The sequence below is a fragment of the Talpa occidentalis genome, unplaced genomic scaffold (genome assembly GCF_014898055.3).
Source record: "Talpa occidentalis isolate TD23 unplaced genomic scaffold, MPIMG_talOcc4v2.1 talOcc4.9, whole genome shotgun sequence".
NCBI lineage: Eukaryota > Metazoa > Chordata > Mammalia > Eulipotyphla > Talpidae > Talpa > Talpa occidentalis.
This window is the reverse complement of record NW_023605305.1, coordinates 29,316,390-29,333,266: the sequence shown is the minus strand read 5'-3', so window position 1 is coordinate 29,333,266 and position 16,877 is coordinate 29,316,390. Positions and strand designations below refer to the sequence as shown.

The 16,877-nt window shown below is 52.9% G+C and overlaps 2 protein-coding genes and 1 long non-coding RNA gene across 3 annotated transcripts in view; 2 read left to right on the top strand and 1 right to left on the bottom strand.

Annotated features, from left to right (window-relative positions):
* The first annotated feature begins 357 nt into the window (after nucleotides 1–357).
* On the top strand, nucleotides 358–6,115 carry PDZK1IP1 (PDZK1 interacting protein 1). The gene is made up of 4 exons (XM_037500551.2): nucleotides 358–581; nucleotides 2,902–3,010; nucleotides 4,614–4,709; nucleotides 5,313–6,115. Exons 1-4 carry the CDS (start codon nucleotides 515–517, stop codon nucleotides 5,383–5,385), a joined length of 345 nt encoding a protein of 114 aa, XP_037356448.1. The 5' UTR covers nucleotides 358–514; the 3' UTR covers nucleotides 5,386–6,115.
* Nucleotides 6,116–9,645: 3,530 nt separating this feature from the next.
* On the top strand, nucleotides 9,646–16,352 carry LOC129145089 (uncharacterized). Its single transcript, XR_008550143.1, has 3 exons — nucleotides 9,646–9,751; nucleotides 13,844–13,910; nucleotides 16,114–16,352. It is a non-coding gene; the product is annotated as an uncharacterized LOC129145089 (long non-coding RNA).
* The window catches only part of LOC119237237 (cytochrome P450 4Z1), a 26,346-nt gene continuing 25,564 nt past the window's right edge, over nucleotides 16,096–16,877 (bottom strand). The window contains 1 exon segment of the mRNA XM_037501366.1: nucleotides 16,096–16,264. Coding sequence (XP_037357263.1) covers nucleotides 16,096–16,264 — 169 coding nt within the window.

Below are 16,877 nucleotides of genomic sequence, written 5' to 3'. Positions count from 1 at the left end.
GGGGAGGAAGATTTGACCTTCCTGAGCATCTGGGGTTTTCCCCACACCGGCAAATTTCTTAACTCCATTATTTGCCTTCCAAGAGGCTCCTCCCACCAGACTCAGTCAAGGCAGGAGCAATAATGTGTCACTCCTTTTCCCAGCCCCAACTGCCAGGAAGGGGAGTTGACACAGAAACCCCTGGGAGGCTGAGGTTTGGAGGTGAGGCCTGCCCTCACGCCCTCACTGCATCTCCCTGTTCTCTTTCCACTTCCTTAGCCTGCCTCTGAAAGATGACCTGTGGGCTGGCCACCAGCCAGGGGAGGCCAGGCCTGGCAGCTCATTACCATGGGAGGGAGGGCAGTTTCTCTCCACCTTCCCCCTCCTTCCTCCCTTGCCTTCTTCCTCGCTACCTCCTCTCTTCCAGGGCTGGACTGAGCTGGGCTGCTCTCAGGCGCACCCTGACAGACCCCACAGCAGCTTCAGGAGCCAGATCCCAGCCACCAGAGGGAAGACCCAGGAGCGCCCCGCAGCCATGTCAGCCCTCCGTCTGGTCACTCTGAGCCTGCTGGTGACAGTGCCACCTGCCAGCTGTCAACAAGGTAGCACAGGCAGGGCTAGCCCCGGTGGCTGTGGTGAGGAGAGGGCTGGGCAGGCTGGGGCCGGCGGACCCAGGGGTGGTATCCTGGCCTCTCTCACTATCCCTGATACCATAGTTTGGGGCGGGAGAAGCAGGGAATGGGCAGACAGGAGGAGCCTCTAAAGGCAGAGACCTCAGGGCCAGGCTGCTGTCTGTGACTTGCTTTCCTCAAGTGAGAAGCGTGGGCAGCAGGGAAGAGGTTGGGTCTTGGACTTGGGAGAGGAGTTGACATTCAAGCTCTCAGAGCAGGACTTGCCCTGGAGGTGGCTGAGCCTGAAGATGTGGGTCAGGGACTCTACGGAGGGTGGGCGTGGGCTTGACGCAGGGGAACAGCAGTGCTGTCAGAGATTCGTCCATGGTTTGGTGTCAGCTCCCTAGGTTTGGGTGAGGGCCAGTGCCCCAGTGCAGCCCCCACCAGCTGCCCGAACTCTTTGGCCAGCACTTTTTCTATCTTGCTGTGACCTTGAGCAAATCACTGTCCCTCACTGACACTCAATTTTCTCATCCATAAAATGAAGACCATAAACCCGCCCTGCACCCCTCCCACAGCGGCTGTCAGGTCAGGGCGTAGCAGGCTCTGCACCAGCGAAGCACCACACCTCAGGATCTGGTGCCTGCCCCGCATCGCAACCCGCCTCTGCAGCCTAAGTCTGGAGACTTTGCAGGTGCGATTTAGGTCCAGAGGTGCCGGCAAAGGTGCTTCCAGACAAGCCACCTCTGCAGGTGCTCTGAGCGCTCAAGCATACCTGCTTCAACCTTCTCCCAGGTCTTGGAAACCCTTTGGGAAGTGAAGATCAGAGGGTTGAACAACTTGCATGGGTCATGCAGCAGAGCAAGAAGGGCCAGGGCTCTGCTCACCTCTTCCCTGCCTGAGGCTCTGCCCCTGGCGCTAGGGGTTCACCCCAGAGCCGCAGAGGAGTGGGGGAGTGTAGTGTGTCTGGAGGAAGCAGGGAGGGTCCTTCCAGGGCTTAAGCCCTGTCTCCCAGTCCTTGAGCAGCTACTGCTCTGAGGAAACAATGAGTCTGAACCATTGTTCCTGGGGAAAAAAAAAAAACATTGTTCTTGGAGCCATAAAGTCCCAAATACCGCTCTTCGGCATGTGTGGAACTTGGGGCAATCACACTGTGTTATACTTCTGATACCCGGGGGGATAAACTCAGTCTGCCTGTGAGTTCCTGGGGTCCCACCTTCCTCCCTAAGAGGTTCCAGACTCAGACAGCCTAGAGAAGGGCAGTGCCTGCCCTGCAGCAGGAGAGCTTTAGGGCAGACACAGGAAGGGCTTTTGAGTGGGAGTGAGGCAGAGTGAGGTTTTTGATGCCCAGCCTGGCTCCCCTCCAGCATTAGGAATGCAGGGGTTTTGCCTGGAGGCAGGACCCAGAGGCTCTTGAGGCTTCCGTTCCCTCTCAGGCCTCTACTGCTGTGTGTCTGTCCTCTTCAGGGCTGAGTTCCCTCAGGCCCACGGAGCACAGTGGTGTTGGGGGGCTAGGGGAGACCTTTGGGGCTGCCAGTAAGTAATAACAGACTTCTGGGAAGCCCTGAGAGCTAGAGGCCATGTGGAGGGCCAGAGGCAGAGAAGGAGCATGGAGAAGCCTAGTTTCCTGGCCACCGAGCTGGAGGGGTGAAAAGGGCCTCAGATTTTGAAGCCTCTTTCCTGGGCCCCCAAGACCAAGAGTTCCTTCCTCTTCCTTGCTTTTTCAAAGACTTTCTGTCCCAGCCCCCTTGGGCACCCCTGGCAGCTATAGCTGAGCAGTTGTGCAGTCCCACACCCCTGTGCTCTGCCCAGCACCAGAGAAATCTCTTACAGAACAGGATCTTCCAGATGCCAGGCGGGGTTCTGCCAGCTTTGTGCTGCCCTAGCTGCTGAGATCTGGGAGGAGGTGTGTGTATGTGGGGTGTTTGTCAGCTCCATTCCCAGGACTCAGGCTGGCTGTTGGCTGCCCTTTGGTTCCTGGGCCCCAGCACATGACCATGCTGGGGAAGGAGGCCCTGGGCTGCCGGGATCTCAGACACAGCACTCTGAGGTCTGTGCTAACCTTGGCTCCTCATTTCTTCTTTGCTTTCCTCTCTTCCTTCCTCCAAGTCATCCCTTTCTTAAGCTCAGCAAGGGAGTGTCAGATGGATCCTCCTTCCCACCTCTTGCTACCCCAGAAAGTTTCTTCTGGTCTGGGCAGCCGGCTGATCACCTCTAATACAGGCCCCAGACTGGGGCTGCTCCCTTCCCTGCTCTGCACTCTCAGCCCCACTGTGGCTGGGCCTGCTGCAGCCCCTCTATCTCTTTCTAGGCCTGGGGAATTTGCAGCCCTGGATGCAGGGCCTTATCGCCGTGGCTGTGTTCCTGGTCCTCGTTGCAATCGCCTTTGCTGTCAACCGCTTCTGGTGCCAGGAAAAGCCGTGAGTGTCCCAGGCCCTGGGACCAGGGGCGGCAGGGCAGGCCCCAGGACCTCTGCCGCAGCCCTAGCCCAGCCTCTTACTGTGTGGAAGGAGCACTGAGGCCCAGGCTCAGGCCCGCCACTCTGGTGCTCATGCACTGGGACCTTGGAGGAAAGTCTTCTCTTAGAGTCTTAAATTCGCATCTTTATAGTTGGGATAGCAGCCTGGTCTTTGGGGCTGTGGGAACCTCTGACATAGCATATTCTGTCCTTTTTGAGGGTCAGCTGCTGTGGCACCTGCTGGGGGGATAGAGTGGCGATGGGATAGACATACTCTTGTGCTCCTAACCATGGACCGAGCGGTGCCAAATACTGGTGCTGAAGACCGCAGCGCACAGCCCGAGGCTAGCCTGGCCTGGGGGCTCTCAGGCTTCCATCTGTACATTTATGCTGAAGCCTGAGGGTTGAGGGGGAGCAGTCACAGCAGAAAGTGGCATGGGAAGAGCAGTGAGGGAGGAAAGGCTCGGGGATTCTGAGTTAGGTGGGCCCCCAGGGGCATCAGGAGGCTGCACAGTCCCAAGGCCAGGCTTCATCTGCCCCACTCTCATGCAGGTGGCCTGGTCCATGGTTCAAGGGAGGGGTGGGGAGGCCTGTGATAGGCAGATGATGGCGGCAGCATCCGGGCCAAGCAGCCCTCGTACACCAATGCCCTGAACTTTGGATTTTATCTTTAATTCAAGAGGAATTCATTGAAATGTTTGTAAGCTGGGCTTGGGAGGATATGGTGCCTTAGCAGAAGCAGTCTGGCTGCCCCTGGAGCCTGTGTGGGGTAGGGGCCGGTCTCGGGTGAGAAGGCTGAGTTCAAGGTTTGGACTGTTGGGGAGGCCTAGGGGATGGAGGGAGGAGACATGTCTAAGAGCTTTAGGAGTCAGAAGTTGGTGGATGGGGCCGAGGGCAGGCAGAAGGGAGAACAGGCGTCTGACCGACCACTCATGGAGCCACAGAACACAGGAGGCAGTGCTGGGGGCACCTGCTGAGTTTAATTTGGGGCATCTTACATCTGAGGGGCCTGTGGGATGCCCAAGGACAGACGAGCTGTGGTAAGGATCCCTGATCCTGGGAGAGCAGTTCTGGGAAGCCAGGCCCGTGGCCACTCTGCAGCAGTGAGGAGGAGGCCAGGAGCTAATGTTGGAAATGCTCCGTTTTCCCACTGGCTCCAGCTCAGCTTTTAAGGGTTGCTGACTGGTTGCTCTGCTCCCCTCCCCCCAAAGTCTGGTGGAAACCTGGGGCAGGTACTGAGGCTGCTGGGGCTGCCCTGGGGGCTGAGCTAAGGACAGAATGTAACAGAGAGGGAGGCTGGGTAGACACTGGCACAAGCCCTAAGTCATTTGCAAATCTCCAGCTGGGACCAGAGGCTCCCGATATGGAGCAGGGAGTGGGTGTGAGGCCCACGGAATGGGGCCAGAACCAGGCTGCTGTCGGGGTACTTGGCTACAGAGAGGCGCAGACTCTTCCCTGGGAGTTGTGAAACCAGAGCCCAAAACAGGGCCTGGTTGAATGAGGGTGATGAAGGGGAAGAAATGGGGAGGGGCCCAGGGAGTCTTACTGATGTGTCCCGTTTCCAGGGAGCCTTTGAACATGGTCATGACGGCTGGAGACAAGGCCGATGGGATCCTGGCAGGGACAGAGGGAAGGTACTCCTCCATGGCGGCCAACTTCAGGTGAGGTGCTGGTCCAGGGCAGACTACTCTGTGCTCCTGGGGCCTGGGGCTCCCCAGCACCACAGGAGAGGGCTAGGAAGGATGGGGACTCCTAGGAAAGGCTCAGTGATGAGAGGAGCATCAGCGAGGGAGCGGCAGGTGAATGATGGGGGCTTTGTGAGGACTGCAGGGCTTCATGAGACGCACGCTCCATTTCAGAGAGAGAACCCAGGGAAAGGGCCGAGGAGGAGGGCGGAGTTCAGTGGGTGCACTGGGACTCATGAGGAGGGGTGCAGAGGGGAGAAGAGACCCAAGGGAGAAAGGGAACTCAGGAAGGGAAGGGGATACTGGACGGGATGGGATGAGGTGTGGAGAAAGGGTTCAGCAGGGAGGGGAGTTCAGAGGGGAGCTCAGAGGAGCTTGGGAAGGTGGCACTGAGAGGCCTCCAGTCTGAGGTGACAAGACCAGACGTAATCAGGGGCCTCTCCCGGGCCTCTCAGGACTGTTGCCCTCACAAGCGCAGGACTGTCAGGTGGTGGGGGGAGGGGTATGCCGGGGGGGGGTGGGGGGGTGGGGGGAGGGAAGGTCAAGGTGCGGTTCCATCCTCCTTCCACCCTCTTTCAGGTCCACCGAGCACAAAAATGCCTATGCGAACTTCACAGAAGAGGAGGGCAAGGTCCGGAGCACCCCCATGTGACCTCCATTTGCCTGAGGCATCCCCAGCCTAGACCCAGGCACCCGTGTCCATGCCCAGGTCGTCCTCGGTGTAGGAACCCACAGTAAGGGGATGCTCTGACCCCACACTGCCCTCCCCTCCCTTGAATCGTGCCTGTCAAGATCAGAGCTCAGATTGTGTCTAGGATAGGACTTGGCTGTCGCCCTTGGATGTCCTGGGGACGGAGGTCCCCCATCCAATTCAATTGACAGGAGCCTTCTGAAGAGGATGGTCAGCTCAGGGCTTCCTGTCCTGCCTCATGTCTCCTCCAATGGTGAACATTTTTGTGAAATAAAAATGTTTTATACTTCTGGGGGCTCCTAGGTCTCAGAAGCAGCCCTTGGTCTTCCATTGAGGCCCCAACTTGCTTTCTGAATAGTGACAATCCCCTTCCAAAGGCAATGTCATGGTGGCTTGGGAGGATCACCCAGGAAGCCCTCTCAGCCTTGGAGACTCTTCTTCCAGGCACACACTCTTTTCCTAACCTCGCCGAGGCCCCCATTCACCATCACGACCATTCCTTTGCTGTTCCAAATACCCAAATACCCCTGGTGGGGGGGGACCCATCTGAAACCCGAGTTCTGCCTTCTCACCTTACTGGGGTTAACGTGCAGCCTGCAGCAGAGGGACTAGCCCTGAGCAGGGGGCTGCCCTGCTGTGTGACTGAGGACAAGTTGCTTCACCTCTCTGGGCTTGGGCTCAGTGAGTTGTGGTTGTCACTCTTGTGATCCCCACTCTAGGCTTTTGCTCACATGGATGGGGGTCTGTTCATCCACCTCTGCCAGCTTAAACTCTGCATATCCCTTTTTTCACAGCCAAGCCAACTTTTCTTTTTTCTTTTAGGAAGTCTTCTCTGATTAGGCCACAGGGCAGAGCCAACCGAGCTTCTCCCTTACTGAAGGAGAGTCAGGTTCTTAGAGGCCCTCTGTTAGACACCAACACTCCTTTCTTTCCAGCTCATGGGCCAGACCTTTCGGCTGCCTGGATCTAATTCTCTTTGCTTGAAGCTACATTCATTCCTACCTCCACGGCCTGCAGTTGTACCTGAGGGGAGGTGGGTGTTGGTGTCGACCCTCTCCCTCCCGCTTACCTGCCAGGGACCAAGGCAGAGTCACCAGCCTCTGTCTCCTTAAGCACGAGAAGCCCTGCTACTCTCACCTGTGAGGTGACAGCCGGGGCCTGTGGCAGCTGCTATCCTGCCCTCCAGCCTGGGCAGGATCCCCAACACCCTGTCAAGGGGCATTCTCAGTCTCCTCCTTCATGCTGGCAGGGCCAGGATGCTGGGAACGGGGAGTCCTTGCAGGTGCCAGGCTAGCCGTGACCTTCGTACCCCCCCCTCCATGTTTCTGCCCTGACAGGGGCCAGGGGGCATGGAGCTCTGTGCCCCAGAACTGCGGGAGCCCCCATCCTTATCACTACTTCCCACCTGCCAGCCTGGCCAGATGAGGGAGGGAAAGGAGGCTGGGCCTGGGCCAGGGCGGTGCTTAATGACCCTCCAGAGGCCTAATCTCAGACTGGCAGCCGCTGAGTGGCTCAGGCTTGCTCCTGGAGGAGGCTGATAACGCACCAGCTGGGCCCCCCCACTGTCTATCGGAGCTACACAGCCAGTCCCCAGGGGGCTGCGCTGGGGGCCCTGGGGAGGGGAGCCTCTGGGCTGGGGCGGGGTTGAGGGGGCGAGTTCCCTGCTGGAGTGGGGAGGGGGGTGAGGGGGATTTTGAGCTTCTCCAGCCACAGGCGAGGGGGAGGGACCCCGCCCACAGCTCGGTGGGCTGGGCCGGCAGGAACCCCCAAATGGCCTGTGTGCCTTCACGCAGCCCAGTTCCCATCCCACCCTTTTCTTCCCATGTCGGGCCTCTTCCACCCAACTTGGGCTCCTCGTTGGCTTTCCCAGACTTTGTGGATCTCTGTCTCACAATTTCTGTCTCTTCCTGAGTACATCTCTTGGCTTCTGTTTTACTCTTCTTGTTTCTGTCTCGGCTCCGCCTTCTCCCTCCACCTGAGCTCCATACCCACCGTCCCATCTCCCTAGCGTCCGCTCTCCACCTACCTCCAGCTGTTGCTCCTCCTGCTCTCCCCATCAGTCTGTGCTGCCCTGATACTGCTTTTGGCAGGAAAGCCCCCTGTCCTCATAGGACTCACTTCTCTGTGTCCCCCCAACTCCGGCTCATCCCTCTGCTCCAGTTGCAGGCCCTGGCTGAGGGCCCAGAGTTTCTCTTACTGCCACAGAACTCTCTTGCTCCTCTGCTTCCTGGAACAGGGTTTGCACCCCCCAACACATGGATTTATAGGGTTATATCACAGGTTACACCCAAAGCCAGGCACTGAAAGCTCCACCCAGGAAGTCTGTCTTGAAAGCAGGGCCCAGCTCTGGTTACTTCAGCTAGACTTGAAGAGGAACTTCCAGTCTGGAGTTGACTTCAGCGGAAGGCTGTGGGGTTCTCTCCCGAGTGTCACCTGTTACAGGTCTGGATGTCAGGTGGTTGAGATGATTTTCAAGATTGCTTCCTCTGGGCAGTGTCCTCCCCAGGTCCAGGGGAAGGTGGGGGTGGGAGTCTCTCAGTGTGGGCAGGGCTGGGGGTGAGCTGCACCCCCTTGGACCAGGCTGGCATGTGAGTTACTGGAACCAGCAGGACTTGCTCTGGGTGCAGGGTGGGAGGCACCTACCTCCCCTCTAGATCTGATCCAGGGCCCACGCCCCTAGCTCAGCTCTGCTTCCAGATTTCAGTCCCTGGCAGTACACACAGTGGCTAAGATCTTGAGCATGGTGCGTTCAAATTCCAGCTCCGCTCCTCACTGTTGGGGGCACAACCTAGCCTTTCAGGTGCTCTGTTCCTTGCCAGGGAAATTGGTTCTGCCATGTCTTCCCTGTGGGGCTCCTGGGAGGAGAGAGGTGTGTGCTTTGTTATGGTGCCCGAGACTGGCCAGCAGGCTCTCCAGGCTTAGCTTAGATGGTAGTCCTCGGGGAAGCCCCTCCTGCACCCCCGGGTCAGGGACATCTTTCCTCCGGGTTAACCAGCCAGCTCTGCCGCACCCCGCACCTTGCCTGTGTCCAGGGGCAGGCCCAGAGCTCCTCAAGTGAAAGAAGGGGCCACTTCCCTTCTGTGTGCCATTGGCACTCAGGACAGGTCTGGGTCAGGGTGGGGAAGCCCTGGGGTAGTGAAGAGAAGGAAGGAGGGGACTGAAGTCTGTCCAGCTGTGTGTCTGTCCATACCCCTCAGTGCCACATAGGCACAGACATACATGTGGACACACACACAAACTCACAAACACATGTACTCACTCTGTTTCTGGTTGAAGGTCCTGGGGTCAGTGATGAGCCCTCCTGAATAGCCCTGCTCCATCCTCAGGTTGGGGAGGGGTGGGGGCTGTCTCTCTGTCTGCCTGTGGCCCTGGCTGCCATCTGGTGGTTGCACACTCTGCAGGAAGGGCAGAGTCAGCAGTCTTTTTTATTTTTTAATTTATAATTTTATTTTTATATTCCCCATACAATTGCAACCCCCTGATTTTGACCCCAATCCCTCCTTTCCCCGCCCACCCCCCCAAAGTGTGTCTCTGGTTCATAGTTGTTTATTGATTTTGATTTTTACTTTATTATAATTAGTCTTTTCCCTGGTCCCTTATTTAGGTTTTCTAGATTCCTGTTAAGAGTGAGACCATCCGGTATTTTTCTTTTTTTTTCTTTTTCTGAGTCAGCCGTCTTTGAACGTGAACTTCAGGCTGGGATTTTCACCCTTAAGTGGTGGGACATTCTATCCCATGACACAGGCCCTAGGGACCCCCACATTGTGCCAGCACTGTCTTTATTATTCCCATGGGTTCAGGGTCCTCAGTGGCCCTGGAGGCCAACTCTGTGCACACCTCAGCTTCTGTGCACTACTGGCAGGGGCCAGGCTCCTGGGGGCTCAGTCATCCTGCTCCTAATCACAGACCTCCCTTTCTCCCAGAAATGGTCTGAGTACCCAGGGGCTTCTGCCCTGGGACATTACTCCAGAGGACAAGGGATGACAAAACATCTGGGACCATGTTTCCCGAGAACCTGGTCCCCTGGACAAACTCCAGCCCCATCCTGAGCAAGGTGGAAGGTGGTGGAGCCAGGAATACCGCATTGGGTCATGTGGCCTGTGCCTCCACTAAGCAGGTCCTGCAACCTAGGCGCCCTTTTGTGACTCTCACAAAGGTACCATATAGGCTAGTGAAAGGCACTGAGAATACCAGGGGATGGAGAGCGGTGTGTGTTGGGTGAGGATGCATTTTGGGCATGTGGAATTGATGGGGCTTTGTGGAGTTGCGGGTTCTTGAGTTCACTCTGGGGAATGTTTCACCAGAGCTCCTGGTTCAGCGGCGCACGGTGAGTTCCCCAGCCGCGTTTCTCCATGAGACAGAGACGTTCGTCATATTTAAAGAACAGGTTTACTAGGGAAAGGGCAAGGGACAGGTTTGCTAAGAGAGGCCTGCATGGTTGCAGGTGGGCGGCCTTGAGGAGAGCGGCCTCCCCTGAGGAAGGTCAGTAAAGAGAAGCCCTGGCATGTACAGGTCTCCATTCCCTGGTATTCTCAGTGCCCTTCGCTAGCCTATATGGTACCTTTGTGAGAGTCACAAAAGGGCGCCTAGGTTGCAGGACCTGCTTAGTGGAGGCACAGGCCACATGATCCAATGCTGTGTTCCTGGCTCCACCACCATCCACCTTGCTCAGGATGGGACTGGAGTTTGTCCAGGGGACCAGGAGGAGGCTGGTGGGCAGGCAGGAGTCTGTGAAAAGAAGCATCTGCATAGTCACAGGTGGGCAGTGGACGTGCTGCCCCAAGCCTGTGCAGAGGCTACATTGATATAGTCCTTTTCTCTTTGGGAGGGGTCACTCCTCCGTGGAGTGGCCTGCTTGTTGCCAATGTTGGGTAACAGGCAAAACTAGAAAGGGACCAGAGATTCCACGGTGGGCCCAATCTCCATATCTTTACCCTCAGGCCTGTGCTCCATTCCCTATAGCAGTCTGATCCTGCTTGGGTCTCATGCCTTGTGATAAGGCACTGGTGCCTAAGGGTCATGACCTCTACAGCTGGGTTAATGGTCATGTTATTCCCCTCGACCCCCATCTCCTTGTGTGAGTCAGGTTTTAGTCTTGTGAGGCCTCCTTTCCAGTTTTTCTGTTCTGTCCTCCATCAGAATTACGAGCCTGGGGGACATCTACAGGGAATGAACTGCAGGGCAGTTGGGGGCACTGTGCAGGTCTGAAGCTCAGTTGGGCCAGAGAATTTTCCTTAGAATTCGATGCCACTGAGAGGTCAAGGGCCCAGATCTGGGTCAGGCAGCTTGGATACCGCAGTGCTCTGACATTATACCTGAGTGGCTGTGGATAAAACACCTCAACTCACAAAGCAGTAAAAGCAGTCAAATAAGTGGTGTGAAGATTAAAAGAAGCCTTGCACATAAAGTGCATAGAATAGAGCCTAGCATGCAGCAAGCCACAATAAATGTTAGCTTTTTATGTCTATAATTGATATTATAGGATTAACTTAATTGGATGAAAGATCATGGCACATCAGAGCTAGAAAATTCCTTAGAATCATTTAGCCCAATTTATTAATATTTCACTGTGGAATCTGAAGCCTAAGGGCAGATGGCATCTGCCCAAGGTCATGGGTCAAGCTTCAGTGGGAGGCAGGCTATGGGCCCTTCATGGTTGGGGGTACAGGACATGCCATTCTCCTGGAGGCTCCAACACTATGGGGCTGGCTGCACTGGCTTGTTCTGCATTTCAAGGCCTACAGTGTTGATGGACTTTGCAAATGAATAACTGGGCTCTTGACAGGTTCTAGCTGTGAGCTATATGGGTGGGGGCTCCTGAGGACAGGTGCTGACAAAGTAGGGGAAGGGAAGGGAGGGTGCAGCGTGAAGAGAGAGGAATGGGAGAGAGGGGGTTGGGGAGAAGCTGAGGAACAAATCTAAGAACTGACTAACTGGAGCAAGAGACTGGGAAGGGGTTTACGTGAAACCCAAACACAGTGGTGGTGGTGGTTTTCACATGGAGGCTGAGGGCTATTGTACGGTATGCAGGATTGCAGCCTGATTCTGATGCTATCAGGGTATAATCGGGCCCATGTTCCAGAGAATATAGAGTTCAGAGAGGGAGGTGAGTTGCTCAAGGTCACACAGCTTATTAGTGGCACTGGAACCTGGCTTTCAACTTTAGAATCCACTGTTAATTCTACCTTGTATAAGGTTCTCTGGTGCGTGTGTGTGTGTGTATAAAATGAGGAGCTAAACAAAATAGATATTTCCTTTTTTTTTTTTTTGCCATTGCAGCACTTCCAATCCATGTGGACAGGTGCATCTGGGAATGTGGCGATGTCTCATCAGGTCTCTAAGAGGCGTGGTTAACATTTGCCATTTCTGCTTTTTATCACTTCCGCTTGTTCTTCAATGCCTATAACCTCCATTTTACCTCCAACACTCTTCCGAGACCTCTCTCACCAAGGGCACTGATGGTTTACCTGCTCCTTCTGCTTCAACATAAGAGGCTAACAGCCATCGTCTCAGGGTTGCTGCTCCTGCCCACCGGCTTTCAGCTCAGGGGTTCCACAGGCCCACAGGCTCACAGCTCGCAATGTTCATGGCATTGTTCTCGAGCAAGACCGTGAACTCTGAACTTCTGGAGGCAGAGACCCATCTTTCTTGTTTATCCAAGCGTCCAGCATAGGTCTGGAACACAGGAGGTTCCCAGGAAATCTTCACTGAATGCTGATGCAGGGCCTCATCATGCCATTCACTTCCTCACTTCCCAGGACAGCAACTTCCAGACTAGCACCTTCTGCTCCATTCCCTCCCATGACTGCTGAACAACTCCATAGGAACCTCAGTCCAGCGTGAAATTCCTGCTCTTTCACCAATCCGAGTGCCCTGTTCCTGTTAGCAGCGCCACCTACCATCCACCCAGGCCAGAGCTCCCTCCCTGATCCCAAATCCGTGTTCCAGGTCTCCAGCTCGCCCAGGGGTTTGCGGCAGCCCTTCCACTCCCCTTGTTCTCACTCTTTTGTTTTTTGAGATTTATTTTTATTTTTTTATGCTTAGAAGAACTAGGGTATAAGCTAGAGGTGTGTGTGGGGGGAGAAGATTCGCCAGAGACAGAGTGGGGAGCAGAATAGGCGGATCCACTGAAATAAACTGCTGAGGGTGTAACAGGGTGGTCCCCAGGAAAGGGGGAGGTTCCAGGTTTCCTGCCCCACCCAAGGGGGGTGGAGATGAGCAGGGAGAAAAAAAGCTGCAGCAGGGAGGGAGGAAGGAAGGAAGCGGGATGGAGAGCCAGAAGGAGACCTGGAGGAGGCACGTGGAGCAGCAGAGAGACACGTGAAGAAACTGTGCTTGTCTTTTGGTCGTGGACAGTGTGACATACCCGTGGGGAGGTGACAATGGTGGTTTTTGTCTTGATTTTGATTTTGCTCTTTTCTTTCCAGCTTGTCTGGTTGTTTCTGATCCTTTTCTGTGGGTCCCCACTGAAAGGGGCTTTAGACTTGTGGCAGGCTTTGGGGCCTTGCTCTGGGCCAATCCTGCTTTGGTGGACTTTTACCCATGAGGGGATGGGTAACTTTGGGTGCTTGATTTAGAAACTATAGTCTTTGCCTTTCCTGTATTGTTTACTAATTGTATTAAAGTTTCTTTTCATAAAAGTCTCATATCATATGTTTTGTGTTGATGCGACGGATGGCTGAACCTATTTAGAGCAGGCAGGTTTGTGGGGCGTGGGGGACCCTACTCCCTGCCCTGTAACAAGGGGAGCAGCAGCCGAGCCAGGAGAGGTCTGCTGTACCATGTGGGTAGCTCCCTGGTTGGGAGTGGCTGGTGATAGCTTGATAGTGCAGAGACATAACCCCTGCGCCACCAGGGAGGCCCTTGTTTTCACTCTTACTGTACCCCAAACCATCTTCCACACAGCCACTAGTGAGAGATCACCCACACAGATCCACCCCAGTTGCTGGGGTCCCAGCTTGGTCTAGATTGTGACTGAAGGCCTGGTCTTGGCTACTCCCCTTGGCTCTCTGTGCTCTGACATCACCTTTGGGTGACCCTACTTTTCACGACCTCCCCAAAGCTCTGACCCTTAGGACAAGTTCCCAGGACTGCAATGACTCCATCAAAGAGTATGAGCATTTCTGAGGCTCTTGTAAGGTACATCCTGACTCTTGGTTTCCCGATAGGTTGAAGACATTAATGTTTATCAGCTTCAGCTGTGTCACAGTGTTAACTGTCATGGGATGGGGGAAGAATTCCAGTTTGCTTTAAGGCCAAACACTTTCTAAAAGCTCACTCACAAAATAGAGTGCTTTATTGCAGCAAAAACTATCAGATAGAATTTGGGGTTAAGTACAGAGTGAAAAACAAACAAGCAAAACAAAATGCATTGCTTTTTTGCCACATGCCTGTTTGTGTTCTCTTTTCTCTCCAGCAGATGGCAGAGCTTACACAGGCCAGGGAAGCAAGCCCCCTTTTCCTGCGCTGAGAGGATTCTGCTCAAGGTGAGGGTGTGAGTCCAGTGGCCACTGATACAGTCTCTGAAGAGATGTGGGGGTGGCTCTAGTGGCAAGACTCTGGTAGGAAGCTAGGCGTTTGGGTTTCTGTTCCTGCCGTGCCTCAGTGTAGTCATAGTTTCTTTCTTGAGGACTACGGGCATGCCACATTTTGCTCAGCCACCACAGAGGAAGCATCTAGCACGAGGGGTTGCATCTTAGCCCATTGGCTGTTTTATGGAAGTTGAAGGCAATGCAAAGCTCAAGGTAGCCCTGTGTGCTCATGGACAACTAGGCAATATTTATTAAAACGTAAGTTCTAGGTCTCCCTGGTGGCACAAGGGGTTAAGACGCAACCTATGAAGCTATCTGCAGTCACTGCAGCATGAGTTCGATCCCTGACCAGGGAGCAACCCACATGGCACAGCAGACGTCTTCTGACTCGCTCACTGCTCCTCTCAGCAGTGTATTTCAGTCAGTCCGCCTGTTCTATTCCCCACTCTGTCTTTGGTGAATCCTCTCACCCCCCACCCCTGCCCCACACCTCTGGCCTGTACCCCAGTTCTTGTGTGCATAAATAAATCTTTAAAAAAAAAAACCATAAGTTCTGATGACAGAATCTGCATCACTGTGATGCAGAAAATTGTGCTGACCACAGTACATGAGTTCAGTCTTGTTTAACAATGCTTTCTGGTAGGATTTGGGGCTTTGGGGAAAGAAGAGGTGGAGGAGCATGCAAATGCTAGAATGGGATGAGATTGCTCCCTGGTAGTCACTGACCTGTTCACCTGGGCACTGTTTTGGTTACTGAAGTCACACTTGATGATGCTGGTGTCCAGGGTCAGTAGGAATTGTGACCAAAGATTCAGAATTGTGACCAAAATTTATCTTATCAAATATTCAAAGTCACAAAGATATTGATTCAAAATATTCAGAGCAGTGTAGAGCGTGGCATTATTAAGAGATTTGGCAATACCTCCTCTAGCCCAGGTCTGTCTTAGGTTTCCACGGTCTCTTGGAAATCTGCTTTCTTAGTTCTGCCAGGCACTGCCTGTTCAATGTGTGCAAATGGAACTCACTCTCAGCACCCAATTTCCCAGCCCAAATCTCCCTCTTAGAGGTGTAGTCATGATGCCTGGCTTCTACCTCTGCTCAGAGCAATGCTGTTGCTCCCTATTCTTTCAGGCAACTTGGTCTCCTGGTCGATAAATACAGTGCCTTTGTGGCTCCATCCTGTTTTTCTGTATCTTCCTTCTTCTGTGGGTTCTGGCGTGAACTATGTCATGGCACAGAGGGATGTAAAACAAGGTGCCACAGATCAACATACCATCCTCTGTGTTCCTTGCTAGATTCAAGGGGAGTGTCCTCCCTCCTTGAACTTTGGATATCAAATTCTGTCCCCATTGCTACTGGCTTAAGTGATCCCTGCTGGCTCTTAGGATGTATGCCAACATCAGTTGTTTCCGATCTGGACCTTCCTATGGCCTATAATTCCTCTTCTTGTACTCTGGCTTTCTTAACAATTGTGTGTCTCCCGCTGCAGATATGCTGGAATTGCTGTATCTCTACCATGGCACATGCAGACCTGGGGACTAGGTTGTTCTAGGTAGACCCTATCATTGCCTAAACACCCCACATCTACCTTACTCCATGTTCAGCAAGAGTTCTCTAGGGTATATATAGTACCCTCTAAATATCCCAAATGGGATTTTCATGTGCAAAGCTTATCTGTATTCAGAATTCCTCTTAAGTATCTAGGATTCTGATAGCACTTTCTCAATTTATTCATTCCCTAGAGGACATAATGAGGCACTCTGAGTGGTACAGTTATTTGCTATTATGAGGGAAGATAACTGAGGACAAACAGATTTGCAACAATGAAATTAATGCAGAGATGTTGAGTTGGAGACTTGATCAAAATATACCTGGAAACCACCCTACCACTAGTTACATGAGCCAATAATTTCCTTTTGCAGTTGACATTGCTTGAGTGTTTTGTTATATTTTTATGGCAATTTATAGGATCCAGCAAAAAATTAGAATTACTGCTAATAATTTAAAACCAATTAAGAGATCCTAAATTATACAATTTATACCCAAACCATATATATATTTTTGTGTTATATTTATCTTTTTTTAATCTTTTGTTGGCAGCAAAACTGTTTCATTACTCATTATGCAAGAAGATTTAAAATTAGCAAATTTTCTTTAGGAACACATGGATTCCATTCTTGGATTTGAAGACAATTTGGCGTGTGAATATGGGAGGCCTGGCATGGTATGGAGCCAATTCAAAGCAGAGCAGAATCAAGGCCAGGGCCACTTTGCACTCAATCATGGCAAACTGCTGACCAATGCAGTTCCTGGAGAGACCAAGGGGGAAATATGGTAGCTGGTGAATTAATATGTTATTAGAAACCTGAGACAATCTTTTCATATATAACAACTTTTGCTGGGAAATTTGAAACTGATTCCATGTTTGTGGCAGAATCTAGTAAAGGTTTTATCTTAATATGCCCATTTAGTGTCAAGAAACATTGGTTCTATTTGTGCCCATCTTAGTAAGTGGTAATGACTTGTACCAACATTTTGATTCTGCATGATCCATAGAACTAGAAACTTTCCCTGAGATTATCATAAAGAAAAGCTAGTTCTTATTATCATTTAGAAATCTCTAAGGTTGAAGTCTCAGTCATGAGAATATTAAGGCTGGCCCATTCAGTGGCTTATGATATCATTCGTGAAAATAGAATTTTCTCATGCTATGTGGCAAAGGGAATTTTGTAACTTAGACTAACACTGTACCCTGCAGGAATGAGAGTTGGGAATGCCAGTGTTGCCTTGTCCCTTTAACAAGGTGGTATCACCAACTCTCTGCTGTAAATTGAAGAGTAGTTTTTGGGCCTACTGTGCATGCCCATATACTAAGAAACAGAGTTGTGCTTTGCGACAGCATGGTTTCTTTAGGGCTCATCC